Here is a 19530-nt window from a genome sequence, read left to right as displayed (position 1 = left end):
ACTATGAGAACACGCAAAATAATTGTCAGGCAGAAATATGAAGGTAAAATAGTGCCTAAATGATTTGCATGAGCAGAGGAAGATTTGTAAAATCGTAAATGAAGTTACAAGCATAATAGAAAAATTAGCATGCACAGAGTAAGATTTGTGAAAGCGAAAATCAATTGCAAGCGTAAAAAACAATATTAGCAATACTTTAATGCTTTGCATTAAAGTCAGAGTCGTGTGGATTACTTTTATGCTGCCTTTATGTGATTTTTGGAGCTTAAAAGTTCTGGTCACCATTCACATGCATTGTATGATTCAAAAAATCATAATATACAGTATGTTGTGTTTTGTAACCTTTTTACTAAACAGTCTCACTTAATCATGTTGGTCACATTGCACATTTAATAAGCAAAAAATTCTTCACCACCTTGATAAGATCCATAAGCAGTGATGACTTGAACATCCAGTCCAGTTTGACATCTTCACTTTGAAGTAAGTCCTCCAAACTTCCACGAGAACAAAACTCTGTGACTAGAGCAAATACTCCACAATCATAGACGCACCCCAGGAATGAATTCATGTTTTCATGACGCATGTCCTTCATCTGTTATAACAACCATTATGGTTAGGAAATATGTATTTATCTTGGCATCAATTGGCACAGTAACCGCTGACTTTTTTAGCGGCCATGGTTCCGGAAGTATTTTTCCCATTAATATTCTTCATAGGGAATTCAAATTATTATTCATAAAATAGTTGTAAGCCATGAACCAAACCAACCAGCTCTGAGATGCATCACAACATTACAAACATTGATTTGAATCAAAAAATTATATAACAATTCCGAAAAACTATAAACTGTATAACAGGCTGTTAATGTTATATATACTGTACACCGATGAGCCAAAACATTATGACCATTCACAGGTGAAGCGAATAACGTTGATCATCTCCTAACAAGGCCACATCATGTCAAGGTCTGGGTAGATTAGATGGTAAGCGAACAATCAGTTCTAGTAGTCAACATGTTGAATGCAGGAGAAATGTGCAGGAGTAAAGACCTGAGCGACTTTGACAAGGGCCAAATTGTTATGGCCAGATGACTGGGTCAGAGCATCTCTGAAACGGCAAGGCTTGTGGGGTGCTCCCAGTCAGCAGTGGCACCTATCGACAGTTCGAGGAGGGACAAACCACAAACCGGCGACAGGGTGTTGGGCACTCAAGGCTCATCAATGCGTGAGGGCAACGAAGGCTATCCAGTCTGGTCCAAACCGACAGAAGGTCTACTGTGGCACAAGTCACAGAAAATTTTAATGACGGTTACGTTAGGAATGTGTCCCAACACACAGTGCATCACACCCTGCTGCATATGGGGCTGTGCAGCCTTAGAGTGGTCAGAGTGCCCATGATGACCCCTGTCCACCGTCGAAAGCACCTACAGTGGGCACGTGAGCACTGGAACTGGACCTTGGATCAGTGGAAGAAGGTCGCCTGGTCCGATGAGTCCTGAGATCTCAATCAGATTCAGCATCTGTGGGATGTGCTGGACCAACAAGTCCGATCCACAGTGGCTCCACCTCGCAACTTACAGGACTTGAAAGATCTGGTCTTGGCGCCAGCTACCACAGGCATAATGTTTTGGCTCATCAGTGTATATATGTATATATATATAGAGAGAATTTTACATAAATAAACATACCAACTCAAAGACATCATTGGTCTTTGGATTAATAACCCCAAAGTTTCCAGACGGAAGTTTCTTCAACCAAGCCCAGTCACCCTTTTAAAACAATAACAGATACAAAATTTACCAGGCAGACTATTTGTAGAAACAAATTTAAAATGAAGAGAAGATCAACTAATTTACCTCATAAATGACCACATTGGAGTTTTCATAAGTGGGTGTGATAGCACTGGAGACTGATATAGTAGACTTCATTATGCTGTCTGCTCCTGAGACGTGTCTGACTTCAGTTTTACTGTCATCAAAGCTCACCTTCTAGAAAGATAAATCAATAGCATTAAAACATCCATGAATTTGCTCTTTTATTTGGACATTTGGGACTGACATGATGTCATCAGCATTAGACTGACCTTATGACTAAGGGAAGGGATGATGAAAGTGACATCATCCAAAGTTAAGAGGACCTTATCGGGACCTTTGACCTTTTGACTTTGAATGAAGTGGCGTCTGAAGACATAAAGGAGATTTGAATACAGCGCAATTATACACTGATACACAATTTAAAAACTAGATTTTTACTCTACTATTCGGTAGAAAATGCGAGCGCCATGTTAGGGTAGTTGTGGGTGGTTGCCACGGCGTCCTGTGTGGTTGCTAAGATATTTTGGGTGGTTCTTAGCGCCTTGCACCGAAGTAACTGCTTGGGTGTTCTGTGTGGTTACTAGGTAGTTACTTACTGGTAAAGAAAATAAAAAAACTCCCCCAAGTTTCTATTATAATAATATGGTTTTCATGTTAGATTAAGGTATCATTCATGTCTATAGCGCAGTGCTGGTCGAGTTCCACACCAAAGTTTAAAATTATGAGTTTAGCTTAATACAAAGTTTAAAACTAATATGAACAATACTAATAGTGATGCTTTCCTTAGCAAACACCACTAAAAATGTCAAGTTCTGTGCAACTTTGTTTCAGAATTAAATATAGAGTCATAGCTTATGTGTCAAAACCCCACATATGTTTGACAAATACCTACCGAATGAAATATCCGAGACAAGTAATGAGGAATGTTACTAAAAGTGCAGACATGAACACTTGGAACAATAACAGAGGCTCCACACCTGAAACAGAAAATATGGCATAAACATTTTTCTTTTTATTGATGAAGGCATCCTTAATATTTATTTAATTAATCTTAAATGATTTTTGTCTGTCACAGTTTAATGAACAAATTTACCCTTGACCCTCATTCACATCTATCGATGACAACAGGTTTTTACAGATGAATTAGGCCCTGTAAGTCTAATCTTGATATCAAATTCTTCTTTTCCTAAAGCTCTACAAAAACTACTGCTTTAGTAGCTTTCAAATGCTGTTAGCATAGGCTAGCAAACATTAATTCTGTGAGAAAAGAAATATACTGTAAGCAATGTTAGCTGTTCTGGAATTTCAGCCAAAATTCCAAAAGTTCCCCCTCTTTCCAAAACCCTATAAAGTTACTGTTGTACCATCAAATAATTTTTAGCCCAAGATGGACCACTTGTATTAAAATGAATGGGAGAAATTGGAACGGCTAATATGGTGGATGTAGAAAGGAAGTCCCGCCTTACAGGTAAAAGAGCCAATCACCTGTCAGTCAATTTGAGAATGCGCATTAACTGTACCGGCCTAAAAATAGTGTTTTTAAGCATAATCTGAGGTAAAGAAGCACAATTTATGATACCAGTGTTGTAAGGTTTTACTGCTGATTTAAATATGTTCTTTGATCGTAATCTTGACCAACCGTTTTGGAGATTTCTTTCCCCTTTCAAGTAGATAGGAGCTGCTCTTTTATGCCACTTGTATCCATAGAAAAATGACTGCTTTAATAACTTTAAAATATTGCTAGCATAGGCTAACTTGTGAGAAAAGTAATGTGTTAAATGTGCTGTAACAAAGTCCCTTTCAAGACAAGTCAGTCTTCTTGGCGGCCATCTTTGGAATGCTCCTGTGCAGCTATTTTCGATGTAAACAAGCGGCATAAAAGTACAGCTCCTATCTACTTGAATGGGGAAGGACAGAAATCTCCAAAACGGCTGGTCAAGATTACGATCAAAGAACATTTTTCAAATCAGCAGTAAAATCTGACATCACTGGTATCATAAATTGTGCTTGTTTAGCTCAGATCAAGCTTAAAAACATTATTTTTTCAGGCTGGTTCAGCTAATGTGCATGCGTGTTCTCGAGTTGATTGACAGGTGATATCTGTAACTAAAAGGTGATTGGGACTTTTACCTTTAAGGCGGAAATTCCTTGGCTACATCCGTTGGCTGTTCCAATTTCTCCCATTCATTTAAAACCAGTGTTCTGTCTCTGCTAATCTGTCTCTGGCTGTAAGCAATGTTAGCCGTTCTGGAACTTCTGTCAAATTTAGCCACTAAATTATCCACGCCCTGTTTTTCCAAAACCCCACCTTACAAAGTTAGTGTTATAATCAGAGATGGAGCAGGAGAGCAGCAGCATGTTATCTCAGTGTTTTCAAAGTTGTGAAAAGCAAAATAGTGTTCTCGCACAATAAGCGATCAACAGACAACTACTTACTAAGCTGTAAATGCTGATTAATTTAAGCGAATGACCACACTCAGATTTCTGCTTACCATATTTGGACTACATAACACACAAAATTATTAACAGACAGAAATACCTAAAATTCTTATGACTGGCTATTTAAACAACGAATCTGACAAGCGCTGTCACATAGAGACAGGTGTGATATTTCAGGACACCAACTGCAGTGATATCTGTCAAATCATATGGACATTTTCAGTGTGTCATTCTATATAAAAAAACAATTAAAAGCACATTTAAGATGGTCCATTTACCTCTAGTACAGAGAGCACCAACTGATGTAAACCAGCATCCAGAGTCAGCTTTGGGCTGAGCTCCCCCGGGAAAATGGATTGGCCTGCCTAAATATCGAACCATGTTTGCCTGTAAATCCACAGTGTAAGTAGGATACAGCTCCCAGGAGTGTCCGTCTGTATCCAGAACAACAAAATCGATCAAGCTAGCTCCAGAATCATTGGTGCGGATCCTCTGACTGAAACCTTGGAATACCATATTACCGGTGTTGCGAGCCAGGCCGGCCCCCGAGAGCCAGGTCGCAGAGTCTCGCACATTCTGCAAAGTGTTTGCTATGAATATGATGGAAGTGTAGATGGTGCCAAAAAGAGGAGATACCTGCATGAGAAATTGATGCTACAGATTAGTTTGACTGCATTTTAATATTGTAACAATATTTCGTACATTTTCCTGAGAAAATGTGAGTGTTGCTCCCCAGTACCAAATTCGCAGACATGATGCTATAAGGTTGCTAAGGTGTTCTGAATTATTTTTGCACATTGTTTTCCGGTTGCTAGGTTAGTCTTGGTAGTTGCTAGGGTGTTTATGGTGGTTGCTCTGGCTCAGATTCCTCCTTCAATATAATTATATGATTTTTCACCCGTTCATTCAGTTGCTTAGAAAAGTAACAGCACACTTTTCCTCAGTAAGCCTACATTTTTCAGCAGCGTGACAGTGGCTCAGCTATTTTCACAATAGTGCAGCTTTTCCAGTAACAAGCTACATTTTTGAACGAGAATCGATGTACCGTAACAAAACGCTATATTTGAGGGAGTAAACAAACACATTAACCTAAACCGTCCACTATCTCTCATGTAGCGCTGGAAAATTAAAATAATTTAAAGGGATAGTTCACCCAAAAATGAAAATTCAGTCATTGTTTACTCACCACTGTGTCGTTATAAACACATATGAATTTTCTTTCTTTTTCTTAACACAAAGGGAGAAATTGTGAAAAAAAAAATTGTGCTCAGTGATGTCATACAATGGCAGTTTATGGTGACCACCTCTTCAAGCTTCAAAATTCAGAAGACATAAATTATTGTATGTGACTGATGCCTGGTTCTGAAGGCATACCATAAGGTTTGGTAAGAAACAAACCAAAATCTAATGTACTATTTAGTGAAATTCTTGACTGACCGTTGCCGTCCTGTGCACGTTCACGAGGGTGTACGAGAGCAACAGAATACACAGCCTCCGCTTGCAAGATGGGCTTTCAGATGAAAACTTGTTTTGTTTATCTAAAAAAGTTCCGCCACAGTGAGAGTAACAACAGAACACAACACAGCTGCACAAAAACCAGAGAACAGAACTTACTAAACACTTCTGAATAGTTTGAAGTCGAAGAGATGCATTTCAATGCCCAGCCTTATTTGTTTGAACCGGAGTACTCTGAAATCAAACTGAGAGAGATGGAAGAGGCTGATGCTGTCAGGATCCTGTAACCATTGTCAGTCATGTTTATTGTGGTGACAGGATCCAGACACTTATGTTCTGTGTCTCTGTGTGAGCGCACGGCTTTGGTTGTTTTCCTTGCCGTGTGCTCTTCTGTCTAATCTGTGTTCCATGTTCTGAGTGTGGTGTCTGGATCCTGACTCTTCGGTCAGGTTCAGTCTTGTTTCTGAGTCGGGATCCAGACACTCATGCTCCATGTCTTGTCTTTTGTTGGAGCACATGGCTAATAATGGCTTCGTTGCCATGTGCTCTATTGTCTTGTTATTGTGTTTGTCTTGCCATGTGCTTCCCTGACTCCACCCCCTTTTTTCCCTCATTACTCTCCCTCGTTTAGTCCTTGTTTATGTAATTAGTTTCTGCTCCTCATGTGTCTTACTGCCTATATATTGTGCCTTCTTCCCACATGTCTCTGACAGATTGTTTTGTGCTATTGTGTATGCTACTTCCTGTAAGTTGCTATGTTTTGTTTCAGTTGTCCAGTTGGACCTGTATTGGTTTTGTTTTAGTTTGCTGGTTTTCTCCTTCGTGGGAATTGATTTATTTATTTTTTGTTAATAAAAGCTCTCAACTTGCCTTCTGTGTTTTGGTCCTTTCTCAACAAACCGTGACAGATGCAGCCACATAAATGCACTCAGAAGCTCCAGTCAGAGTATAGGAAACCACAGTGTTTTGGATGTTCGCTTACCAAAAATGAATATGAAGCATTGGAGAAAAAGGCGGGAGGAGCGGAAATGTCTATCACGTCTTCATTCTGAAATGGTGTGTATGTGCAGTATGACAACTCCGACTGAAGAGAACGAGACCTCGGCAAACAATTGGTAGGTGTGACACCCTCTGCCCAAATCAAGTAGTTTTCAAGCAGCTAGTGAGATGTTAGCTTAAATATAATGTTATGAGAACAGGCTCACCGGGGCGACAGCACAAATAAAAACCAAGCGATCGACAGAATATCCTGTCGCACGTCTCGGTGGTTAGGATGTCAGTTTGCCTCTGGTTAGGACACCGTTTTACTGTGGCTGCCTTCAGCCTCTTCAATCTCTCTGTCTGATTTCTGCTCTGCTTCAAACAAAGCTGGGCACAGAAATTAATCTCCTCTCCTATTTTACTAAGTTGGTTGTCCGGTTTGTGTGCCATTGTATTCTCCTTTGTGAATTTCTCTGGTCCGGTTGCACCAACAACAAAGTGGTTCTCGCTTGAACACCCCATCTTTTGAGTGGGGGCTGCGCAAACTGTTGCTCTCATGCACTCTCACGAACACGCACAATACAGGGGTGAATAAATAGTGACTGAATTTTTGGGTGAACTATACCTTTTAAGTGACTGTTCTATCAGACACTTCATGTAAGTGAACAGTTATTAAACAACGATTCACCTATATTTAGGATTGGGAACTCAATTAAAGTAAATTAGTTAATTCGGACGGTTCGTGAATGAACTAGTTTACATGAATAATTCACTCTGTTAAGTGCTGCTGTTTATCATTATATTCTGATAGGGTGTTCTAGTTTATATTTAAAATTTAGTTAAGTTATGAGTAGCTTGTAGCTTACAGTTTCAAATTAGCTTCCCCAACACTGCGGTGAAGTCATCAGAACTGAAATAATACAAATGAATGTGAATTATGCAGTAACCAAAAATGTTCATTAAATCAAAGTTGTCTTATATTTGACCAACTGTACTGAAGACACTTGTTGGCTGTTTTTCCTTAACTCTCTGCCCCAACTTAACCATTTAAAAAAATTAATGAAATCATGTTTTGTAAAGAAATTCATGTACACATTCTTGCTTCTGTCAAAAAAATGAATATGCCTCATGATCGGAACAATTTAAGGACCTTGAAAAACAAATTTGTTTACGTGTGTCCAAACTTTTGACCTGCAGTGTATGTATAACACTTCTAGTGTGTGTGTGTGTGTGATAATGTTTTACAAATATTTGATTTTGCAAAATTTTACAATATTCTATATGCGATACCTGGTAAGGCTTGACAGAATCAGGTAGGCCGGTAGTCTTCACTGCCTCTTGGTATGCTCTGTAGAAAGAATTCTCTGATGAGTCCATGCTAATTGTAAGCACTGCATCGTAGGCCCGTCGTAACTTGCTATTGCTGTGTAGGACTGGGTAGTTGACGTTCTTATATGGCAGGCTATAGAGAAGTGTGTCGTAGGGCACGAAGACCACAGAGCCACCTGCCAAATGCATGTCCAAAGCCGTCTCGAGCACCAACCTCTGCGTTATTCCACCAACCAAGACAGAATGCATGCAGAGGATCACCACTAGAGAAGGTGATGCAAATATCAGCTATTAAAAAAGTTTATTCTTTTTAAAAAAAAAATTTTTTTATCCTTTTTCTTCCTATTTGGAATGCCCAATTCCCACTACTTAGTAGGTCCTCGTGGTGGCGCGGTTACTCACCTCAATCCGGGTGGTGGAGGACAAGTCTCAGTTGCCTCCGCTTCTGAGACAGTCAATCCTTGCATCTTATCATGTGGCTTGCTGTGCATGACACAGCGGAGACTCACAGCATGTGGAGGCTCATGCTACTCTCCGCAATCTATGCACAACTTACCACGTGCCCCATTGAGAGCGAGAACCACTAATCATGACCATGAGGAGGTTACCCCATGTGACTCTACCCTCCCTAGCAACTGGGCCAATTTGGTTGCTTAGGAGACCTGGCTGGAGTCACTTAGCACACCCTGGATTCGAACTCGCGACTCCAGGGGTGGTGGTCAGCGTCAATACTCGCTGAGCTTCCCAGGCCCCATAAAGTTTATTCTTGAAACTTTCCATACAAAATTAGTTGCATATGACAAAATTCAGATTCATTGCAGGCACTCTCCAAAAATAGGCTATAAATTAGAACCTGAAAATAATTTTTCAACAAATAGTCAGTGAAAGGAGGTGCTTCAGAAAATGTTTGTGATTTGTGTTACTGTGTAATTTTCTACCAATAAACATTCACTATCACTTTGGAAGGACAGGCTACTTTGGGAACAGATGTTGGTTTTTGATTATTGACAGTTAAATTTCCCATAAATCAAAGTAAAACATTTAATCTTTTTTATTTATTTTTTTACATTATCATAGGTAACGATGTTGAATGGTTGAGCCTGATGAATGCAGTAACCACATACTGTATATTGGTGTAAAAACAATGAGAAAATGGAAAAAGTTTCCTATTATGCTGTAAAACGAGTCCAAATGATGCTACTTCTTGAATGTCATAATTTTAAGGAATGTTGTATTTTTGTAATTGGGGGGAAATCATGCGGTAACAGGGTTGCATGAAAACAGACTGATCAAACTGAATTCAGCAAAATTCTGCTGCTGAAATCAGCCTGTGATTACTGAAATTTTAACCGGTGCCCCCCAGTGACAAAAGCTGGAACTGTTGTTGAAGTGATATGTCCTCAGGGTGGTGCCAAAAGCAGGATGTATTTTTAGTTGTAAATGATATAATACAATTAACAGGAAGGCATATTTATTAACTCTACCCCAAACCCAGCCCTAAGCCTAACCGTCTGTGGAGTAAAAATGCAATTTTAGAATGAAAATATAGTCACCAAATTGTGCTCACCATCGTTTGTGAACACAATTACTTCCTGGTTTCCATGGGATCAGAAACCATGTCTCAAAGACTGCTTATGCAACACTCTTAAGCCCAGTTCACACTGTACAATTTTCACTACAATTCTGCTGTCTAAGACAAATTTCAGGAATCCAAAGGGATTTCTGTTGTCGTATGGTAAAATTAGCAGTCTTGCATCATTTAGTGTGACCCGCTCACTGATGGTCGATTAATTGCCCTAACAATGGTGTTTTAGGGCTGGGCGATTAATCAAATTTTAATTTCAATTACGATTTTGTCTTCCAACGATTATGAAAACAAGATAATCGAGATAACACGATTATTGTGCCGCATTCCGTTTTGCACCCCGGCGTTATATCTTTATAGCATACTTTATTAAAGTTCAAATAATAAGGAAAAGGGTTGTGAAAATAAACTCCAAAACTGGCATTTCTCTGTGCGGTCAGCGCCGCATCTATGAGTTGCGTGAAGTGACCAGGAAAGAGATTGAATCTTCTCCTGGCTGATGCACACTCTGGCGCGGGACGCTCGTCACTTGCGCTTGTTTGTTGCAGCTAGATTATAACGTGATGGCTCACGATGTAGTGAATCATAATATATGTGTCACGTTCACTGTGTGTATGTTATCATGAAGAAAATCGGCCATACGCAGCTCTATTAAGAAGAGAAAGTTTGTGTTTTGTGAGTTAAAGATGGATCAAAGTGAACATAATGGTGAGAAAGTGTAGTCTTATCCCATTATACACTGGAACAAAATATGTTTTTGATTAGTCTTTTTTTTTTGGCTTATTTTCCAAAATACCATCTAAAACTCCTTTAAAACAATGTACATTTACTATACTGCAGAAGAAAAAATTGCTATCAGAGAATGTTGAATACAATATTTGATCAGGACTCGACATTAACGTTTATCCGGCACAAGTGGATTTTTGAAGGGGCAAGTGAAAGAGAATTTTACTTGCCCGACCGGACAAGCAGATTGATTAAAACGTCAATAACGAAAAAAATAACTGGCTATATTTGTGATAGCCTAGGCCTGTGTCACTTATTAGAAAGTTCATATTCTTATTCTGCTGTTGAAAGTAAACCAGAGCATGTAATTTTATAATTCACAAGTGATCTAGTAACAGCTGCGACCTGTTTGATTGACAGGAGCCGTATGTGTGTGTGTGTGTGTGTGCTGAACATGCTCGTGTGTTCTGATCGAAAATGCTAATGCACAACTGAACGGTCAAATACATGTAAAAATTCTGCCATAATGCCTGTCTTGGTGAGGTGAATACTCTGTGTTTACATGAATATGTAAACACATAGAGTTACGTCTAAAGTGAACGTAAACAGCGGAGAAAAAAGCAAATCTGTATTAAAATGTCGGACTTGTAAGTATAAATGTAAGCTAATAGTCCTGCTGCTGTCTAGTGTGTCATTATAATAATCAAACAATCATAACAAGAAAACGAGAAAGCACTCACTGTTCTTGACTGCGTAACTTTAGTAGCTTTAAAAAGTATTAATGTATTATAATCATACAGTGAAGACCAGTAGTAGTTTTATGTTGTATTTCATTCTGAATGTTTACTTGGATACTTGAAACTGCTGTTAAAAACGGTTAAAGCTGTTAAAAAAGCAATGCATTTTCTTAATTTGTATTATTTTTAATCTATTTCTATTCATTGCTGTTTTTTAATGTTATTTTATTATTGACTGTTTATTAGTCTTGAATAATTAAGAACTTGAAACCATTCTTCTATAATTAACATATTTGTTAGTGTTATTTATTGTTGTATTGAAGCTGGTATTGAGAATCGTCAAATTTCACTAACGACTACTGAAATTTTGGTATTGTGATAATGTGTATCCTTTATTGTACATGGTAGATGTTGCTGCAATAACATGATGAAAAAGTAGATCTCATTCCATAAACTATGATCACCCCTGCTGTAAATGATGGTGATGGCGGTTTTTCTTTGACTACCATACGTGACATAAAATAATTATCATGTGACAATAGTCTCCCCCCCTACCCAGTGCAGTTTACATTTCAAGCTCAAAGAAAGTTTTTTTTTTTTTTTTTTTAAAGTTCAATAAATGCATGATGTTTCCAAAGTCAATGAGTAATCATGTTAAATAATCGTGATCTCAATACTGACCAAAATAATCGTGATTATGATTTTTGCCATAATCGAGCAGCCCTATGATCTTTAGCCTCCGACTATGTTCTGAAATTTTGGGTCTTGCAGTGCTATTACTTATACGATGCCTGACTAATAAAGAACCAATAGAAACACAACATCTGATGAAGCAGTCAATGCTTCAACTACAATCAACAACAATAGACCATATTCACAGTAGCTCTTTGATTTTGGTACATGAACATAAGAAAGCAGCATGTCGATTTACAGTGTAACCATGTTGTTGCAAAATGTTTGCCATATATACAGTATATTCATCCCAGATAGCGTGTGTGATGCTCTGGGCAATGTTCTGCTGGGAAACACTGGGTCCGGCCATTCACGTGGATGTCAGTTGAACACGTGCCACCTACCTAAACATCGTTGCAGACCAGGTACACGCCTTCATGGCAATGGTATTCCCTGATGGCAGTGGCCTCTTTCAGCTGGATAATGCACCCTGCTACACTGCACACATTGTTCGGGAATGGTTTGAGGAACATGATGAAGAGTTTAAGGTGTTGCCCTGGCCTCCAAATTCCCCGGATTTCAATCCGATTGAACATCTTTGGGATGTGCTGGACCATCAAGTCCGATCCACGGCGGCTCCACCTCGCAACTTACAGGACTTGAAAGATCTGCTGCTAATGTCTTGGTGCCAGATACCACAGGACACCTTCAGGGGTCTTGTAGAGCCCATGCCTCCGCGGGTCAGTGCTGTTTTGGCGGCGCGAAGAGGACCAACAGCATATTAGACAGGTGGCCGTAATGTTTTGGCTCATCAGTGTATGTTTAATAGACATATTGCAGATGAGTGTACAGTACGTGTGCTATCAGGGATATATATATATATATATATATATATATATATATATATATATATATATATATATATATATATATAGATAGATAGATAGATAGATAGATAGATAGATAGATAGATCTGTTTCAGTTAATTTTTTCCTCGCAGCAGCCATATTTGTAACCATCAGTAGGAGGAAGCGATGGCAGTGAATGGAAAAACACCAGTGAAACGAAGGTGAAGACTTCTCAGGTAGTACAAGGAAAAGTCACCATTTTAAGGGGGAACAATTGTATTTATTTAAAGCTAGCTACTTTTCATGATTGGTTCATTTTATGGTAGATAAATTGTATGTTAGCAACAAAACAACATGGAATTTATTACTCTAATACCATACTTTAAAAATGTCACCAAATTGTACCATTTCCGTGGAAAATGCCTACAATTTATCACTTTTAGTGCCTTGGTTTTTCTGAAATAATACATTTACTACAGTAATAATACAGTTTTAGGTAACATAATCCCTTTTAGATCCCTGCAAAAAGGTAATGTCTGTAATTGATTGGCACAGATTTATTATACTCATTTAATATTTGTATATTTAAACACTGAGTAACTGATACGTACTGCGCAGGTCTTCCATCTTCCTGATCTTGGCCAAGGTGTGACGTACACTTGCAGGGTCATTACTAGTAGAGAGTACCATCCTAACTGGAAAACCATGGTTGCGTAGGCCATCAGCCACCTTGTTGGCCGTGTCTACCCACATGTCTTCAGCTGACGCAACAATAGCCATGTTTGCCCAGCGAAAGTGCCGGGAAATGGTCAGCAGGACCCATACGGGGGAGGGCATGGTGCGGACAAAGGTGGGGTAGCGCCATGTGTTCTCCAGTTCATAGTTCACGCAAGCCCAGGAGAATAGAGCCTTATTCCAGTTCTTAGTAAGCAAGGATGCAGCTTCACAGTATCCGGGGTTCAGTGGACCCACGAAAGCTGAAGCTCGGGTGTAGTAACCCATGAAGCCCTTCAAGGCCATGGAGGTCTGGCAGTCTTCATCCAGAATTACATAGTCGAAGGTGGTACCCAGGGACAGTGTGGGGTCTCGGTTTACCCTCTCTACCGCTAACTGAGCTGCAACTCTGGGCATGGCCTTTGCAAAAAGAGGGTCGCAAGACCATGGTCCTACCACGCCGACTTTGAAGACCGCATCCCTGCACATGCAAGGCAGATTGAGGGTGACCAGGAGGAACCAGAAGAACCAGGCTCCATGTGGCAGATGAGGCGTCTTAGCCTCCTTCACCACCGAGATTAGCATGGCCAGCCAAACACACAGTGGATAAAAGTGGTTTTGCGGCTCAAGCACTGTAAACTTGAACTAACTGCTTTCCCAATGTCCAGTTGTCCTGTGGAAAAGAGCAAAATGTTTGCTCACTGGATTTATTTTAAAAGAATATTCAAGGTTCAATACAAGTTAAGATCAATCACAAGCATTTTTGGCATAATGTTGATTACCACAAAAAGATTAATTCGACTATAGCCCCTTGTTTTCTTAAAAAAGAAGCAAAAATCGAGGTTATAGTGAGGCATTTACAATGGAAGTGAATAGGGCCAATTTTTGGAGGGTTTACAGGCAGAAATGTGAAGCTTATAATTTTATAAATGCACTTACATTAATTTTTCTGTTAAAACTCATGTATTATTTGAGCTATTAATCATTGTTTAATCATTATTTATGGATGTTTAGGGTTTTAAGGTTTATAGCATTTTGTCGCCATAGCAATGAAGTTGTAAAATTGGATATAAATTTACACAGAAAAGGTTTGTAAGTGATTTTATCACTCTAAAATCATATTAACACACACATTGTTTACGTCTTGTGGCTATACTTTTAAAACAGTGAATATTTTAACGTTAAAAATTGGCCCCATTCACTTTCATTGTAATTGCTTCACTGTAACCCAGATTATTTATTTTTTTTAAAGAAAAGGAGGGACAAGTATTTTTATACAATGTATTTTTTCGGTGGTAATTAACATTATGCCACAAATGCTGTTGATTGAGCTTAACTTGTATTGACTTGTATATTTCTTAGATAGCATTATTTCTAGCCCCATAATGGAATATTTGTAATACTATTCCAATCAAATAAACAGGATTCTGATGTGTAGATAAATATCAGCTTTAATCTTGGAGGCTACAATTGTTTTTTTCATGTATATACCCAGTCACCTTCATTTTTTAAATCCATCACAGCAAATTAAACCTCAGAATCACCTGTGAGACATTTAAAGGTTTAATACAAGTTAAGCTCATTTGACAGCATTTGTGGCATAATACTGATTACCACAAAAAAGAAAAAGAAAGAAAAAAAGTAATTTTTACAGTCATTTTAGGATTTGTTGACATTACATCATCATGGCAATGAAGTTGTAAAATTTGCTATAACTTTACACAGAAAAGATTAGTAAGCGATTTTATTACACTAAAGTCATGTTAACACACATAGTTGCTGGGTTTCCATCCAAAATGTTTTGCATTTTTTTAAGTGCATTTCAAAAAATTCAAATAGGAATTGTTGTTCGTTTCCATCCACTACGTAATGTGCATTGTCATGAGGGAGGCACTGAATGACCTCTCCTTGCTTTGAGGACAGTTTTATTTGCAAGATTGGAGCAAGTATCTCATTTTATTAAATGCATCCACGAGACACCACAGAATAAGTGTAATATCTGATATAATAGCTGCAATGCACACACACACCGCCAGTCGCCGCATACCTGGGAGCGCCCGCTCTCAAAACTGTTCTGGCGGATTTCGAGGACCCACTTTATCTTAGTATACTTCTGAATGACAAGCACTATGTTCAAAGAATTGTGTGCCAAGGTCGGACCTTTCAGTGGGATGGTCACATCAAGCTATCGCACACTCATAACACATGCACGAATGGTCAAAACACGTCATCGTTTTGCGAATAAACCGTTTCCATCACCTTAATGCGCATTTTAACTAATGCAAAACTCTAGAAAATCCACCTCCTCCTAGCGCATTAAATTTTTAGCAAATTTAGAAAGTTTATTCGCATATCAAGCGTTTCCATTCAGGATTTCTATCTTTTGTGTCTATACTTTTGAAACAGTGAATATTTTAACGTTTATGGATTGGCCCCCATTCACTTCCATTGTAAGTGCCTCACTGGAACACAGATTTTTGCTTTTTTTCAAGAGAAGGAGGGTCAAGTCAAAATACATTTTTGTGGTAATCAATATTATGACACAAATGCTGTCGATTGAGCTTAACTTGTAATGAACCTGCAACATCCCTTTAAGGTTTTTTTATGCAGTGATAGCTAAACAAATCGACATACTGTATCAAATGGTTTTTACATTTTTTTATATGGTTGCCCTCTAGAAAGCTGCTCGAAAAAATTTGAAAGCGTGTAAAAAAATGTATTAATGAAGAATTTCTAGAGCAGTTTCTGCAAAGGAACAGTATAAATTAATAAAAAAAATAGAAATAAATGAATAATAAAATTATTTATGGTACATTGCTTAGGGGAGTATTTTTTTTGGGTGAACCATACCTTTAACAAATGAAAGTCAAAAAACAAAAAGGTACAACTTAACATCACTTGCAGTGCCTTTTTCTAGCTGTTTGAAGAGTTTGAAGTGTACTGTATTATCGTGGCGCAGTCAGTTGTACATGTACTGTATATGACATCTGTAGTTAAAGGAAAGTTTCAGGGCCCGTATTCACAAAGATTTTCTTAACACTAGTAGTTCTCCAAAGAGTTCCCCGCTAGGAGTTTTTGCTTAAAACCTATTCACAAAATTGCTAAGAGCAGGTTTTACTAAGGAAATCTTAAGATAAAAGTAAGACAAAGTTGACCTCATTGCCATGGATGACGTCATGTTTAATGAGCTCGCTTTTTTAAAATAGCCCTCAGTGATTGGTAGACAGGGAACTGCTATTTGTCAGCTAAGACAGACAACGATATATATATATATATATATATATATATATATATATATATATATATATATATATATATATATATCACACACACTAGGCTACATAGATAGATAGATATAGTTTGATAGATAATTTTACTAATGGATGACAGAAATTCCCAATCCATCTGTGCTACACAGTTTTATTTTGATGTGGCCAATGAGTGCAGAGTTGTCAAAACCCTTATCTCTGGTGTAATTGTTTTTTTGTTTTTTTCAGTTGTGGGAGAGGTACCTCTCTTACTATCTCTAATTAGTTTACAATAATAAAAACACCCTCGTGACTCAGGTCAATGTCAACATTATAATATTTATAATATTATAATATTAAAATACATTGATTCAATTGTGATTCAGGCGATACCTATTTAAACGGTCAATGGCCACGTTTACATGCACCCTCATAATGCGATTATAATGCGATTAAGGCAATACTGTGATTAAACTGTAGCTCATGTAAACAGAATATTGTGATTATACTTATGATAATTGCAGTAAGATATGTGGAGTACTCCTATTTTAATCGCTTTATCCACCTTAGTTTTCAGCGAAACTAGGGCTCCGCCATTATCAACCTTGAATGTGGACCACTTCCGGTATCAGCCACTTCCAGCTATTTTAGTGATACAAAAATACTGTATTATGCTGCTTTATATTACAAACTGGCAATAAATGTCGACATAATATTATCATGAATTAATTTTTATAAACTCATTGGTTTTAAGCGCATATAGTTTTACCGTTTATCGCATTAAATAAGAATGAATTAAATCAGGCGCTGACAGGACAGTCCTCCACAAAATATACACAACCAGCAGAGAGGAGTAAGCTGCCGGGAAAATGCTGCTTCAACTTTCTTTGCATTAAAACTGCATCTTGTTTCATCTTGGCAAAATAATAAACACATTTTACTCTCCGTTCTTGTCAGAGAGCATTCTCTTTTTCTTATCGGTGTATAGTAAACAGACACGCATATCAGTATTCAGCATGGCTTATGAAACATCGCTTTTGGAAATAATAAATGAATAAAGGCATCATCGGAGGTTATGCAGATACATACAGTATGAATGGAGGTTTACATGGAGACAAGAAACACTGCATCGCTACGATCTCGGTAAAGTAAGAAGCAGATTTTATTATCGTCTCTTCAATACAACACACAGCAACAGGTGAATGATTTACTTACTCTTTTACTATAAATGCTGACATTAGAAAATGATCCGACATTGGCACTTAATTCTGCTGTATATCCTGTGGTTGTGTGATAGTTTATAAGCCCATATTACTAGATTCTGGTATTATAACCTTCTAGTTATTTACACTGCAGTCAATGCCAGCGGAACTTTGCCACATTCGCTGGAAGTGCAGCCGCTGCTTACTTCTGCGTTGCAAAATAAGGTGGATACTGGCATGTAAACACTTTAGTAGCATTTTTTCCACACCGACCAAAGTGCATCTGCACAAGTGATGTTCGATTCTTGAACGAATCGTTCTTTTGAGCTGATTCTCAGCAAGTAACCTGTCAAGCTGGTTCACAACATTGAACTGAATCAAACTTTAGTTCCGTGTTGATGATGCAAGACACACAGCTGAAGTAAATGTACTGGCTACGCAGCACATCGAACTGTCCGAATCGAAAAGAACTGAATGTGCCGGTCCGATGAACCACGCGTTGGATGTTCACATTGGCTGCGTCAAAATGAAATTATCTATGGGGTCCTACGCCAAACATTTTTTTTTAATAAGGTCATAATAAGCTGAGGTTATTGCTGCTTCAAGGACAACAGCGGGCAGTCACGTGCACTTCATCTTTATCAGCACACTTGGTTGTGATTGGTTAATGTTGTGTCTATACTGTACACCTATATAAACAGAATGGCAAAAGGTCTGGCAGTTTATTAATTCTTTCCTTAATTAAGTTATTTTATTGTGTTTTCTTGCATGCAGATATATAAATCGTAGTGTACTATAGGTTCGGTTTGAATAATTAGGGCCCAAGCATTGAAAGTGCGGAAGCCCTATTGTTCTTCTAAGGATTATTATTAGGGCCCAAGCACTGATAGTGCGGAGACCCTATTGTTCTTCTAAGTATTATTATTATTATTATTATTAAGGCCCAAGCACTGAAAGTTTGGAGGCCCTGTTGTTCTTCTAAAGATGATTAGGGCCCATGCACTGAAAGTGCGGAGGCCCTATTGTTCTAAGGATTATTTTTATTATTATTATTTTCAAAGTTTCCAGGGCTTTTGGGGCACTTAACATGCTCAAAAACTCACACACGCATCAGAGTCATCGCCCATTAGGGCTTGGCAAAAGTTCATACATGAGTGTGTAGAGGGGGCTCTGTAGCACCACCTAGAAGATGGGCATGGTCGGGGGGCTCTGTAGCACATCCCTTTTGAGCTACAGTCACCAAACTTTGTACATATATAGATCTCATCAAGCCGGACAACTTTCACGCTGATAGTCATAAGCACCGCCCAACAGGAATTCGGTCATTTTGGATTGTTTGAAAAATGCATGCTCTGGAATTTGAAATACTCCTCCTAGTATTTCATGTTACAGATAATAATTGTGGGCGACATCATGCAAAGACATTGATGATGCTAAATTACGAACAGATTTTTTATATATCGAACAGTGTTGCCATGGAGATGCGGGCTGATCACATTGATGTGGCTATTGTGGGTCACGGTCGTAGCGCCACCAACTGGTGGAAGGTGGAAGTGTGGCACTTTAAACAGACTTTGAAATATCCCTCTTATGTTTACCTGAATTGCTTAAATTGTTTTTTTGAATAATGTCAAGACAGTGCAGATTTAAAATTCTGAAGGGATTCTTGATATCTTGATATCATTGGCAATGCATTTAATGTCATTATTCCCTTTTATGTATATTCACATGTTTTTTAGGTACTTGGCATGCTTGAATTTTCATGATATTTTGCACACACG

At 38.3% G+C, this 19530-nt stretch overlaps 2 protein-coding genes across 5 annotated transcripts in view; one reads left to right on the top strand and one right to left on the bottom strand.

Annotated features, from left to right (window-relative positions):
- LOC127429332 (retinal guanylyl cyclase 2-like) overlaps positions 1-19530 on the bottom strand; it is a 45061-nt gene that overhangs the window by 21378 nt on the left and 4153 nt on the right. For 2 of the 3 annotated variants that reach the window (XM_051678298.1, XM_051678299.1), the window contains exons 2-9: positions 13197-13972; positions 7979-8280; positions 4531-4888; positions 2706-2790; positions 2083-2179; positions 1856-1987; positions 1688-1768; positions 416-592 (exon numbers count right to left, since the gene is read on the bottom strand). In XM_051678298.1, the coding sequence (XP_051534258.1) occupies positions 416-592; positions 1688-1768; positions 1856-1987; positions 2083-2179; positions 2706-2790; positions 4531-4888; positions 7979-8280; positions 13197-13884 (1920 nt within the window). In that variant the 5' untranslated portion in view covers positions 13885-13972. The remainder of the gene's footprint in view (positions 1-415; positions 593-1687; positions 1769-1855; positions 1988-2082; positions 2180-2705; positions 2791-4530; positions 4889-7978; positions 8281-13196; positions 13973-19530) is intronic. The other variant, XM_051678300.1, reaches the window with a different exon arrangement.
- The window catches only part of LOC127429361 (G-protein coupled receptor 12-like), a 58442-nt gene continuing 45680 nt past the window's right edge, over positions 6769-19530 (top strand). The window contains exon 1 of one of the 2 annotated variants that reach the window (XM_051678349.1): positions 6769-6822. The gene's annotated coding sequence lies outside the window, so the exon portion shown is untranslated. Of the gene's footprint in view, positions 6823-17708; positions 17746-19530 lie in introns of those variants that run through there. The other variant, XM_051678348.1, reaches the window with a different exon arrangement.

This window comes from Myxocyprinus asiaticus, chromosome 38, assembly GCF_019703515.2.
Source record: "Myxocyprinus asiaticus isolate MX2 ecotype Aquarium Trade chromosome 38, UBuf_Myxa_2, whole genome shotgun sequence".
Lineage (NCBI taxonomy): Eukaryota > Metazoa > Chordata > Actinopteri > Cypriniformes > Catostomidae > Myxocyprinus > Myxocyprinus asiaticus.
The sequence above is the reverse complement of the archived record's forward strand: the minus strand, read 5'-3'. Positions and strand labels throughout refer to the sequence as shown.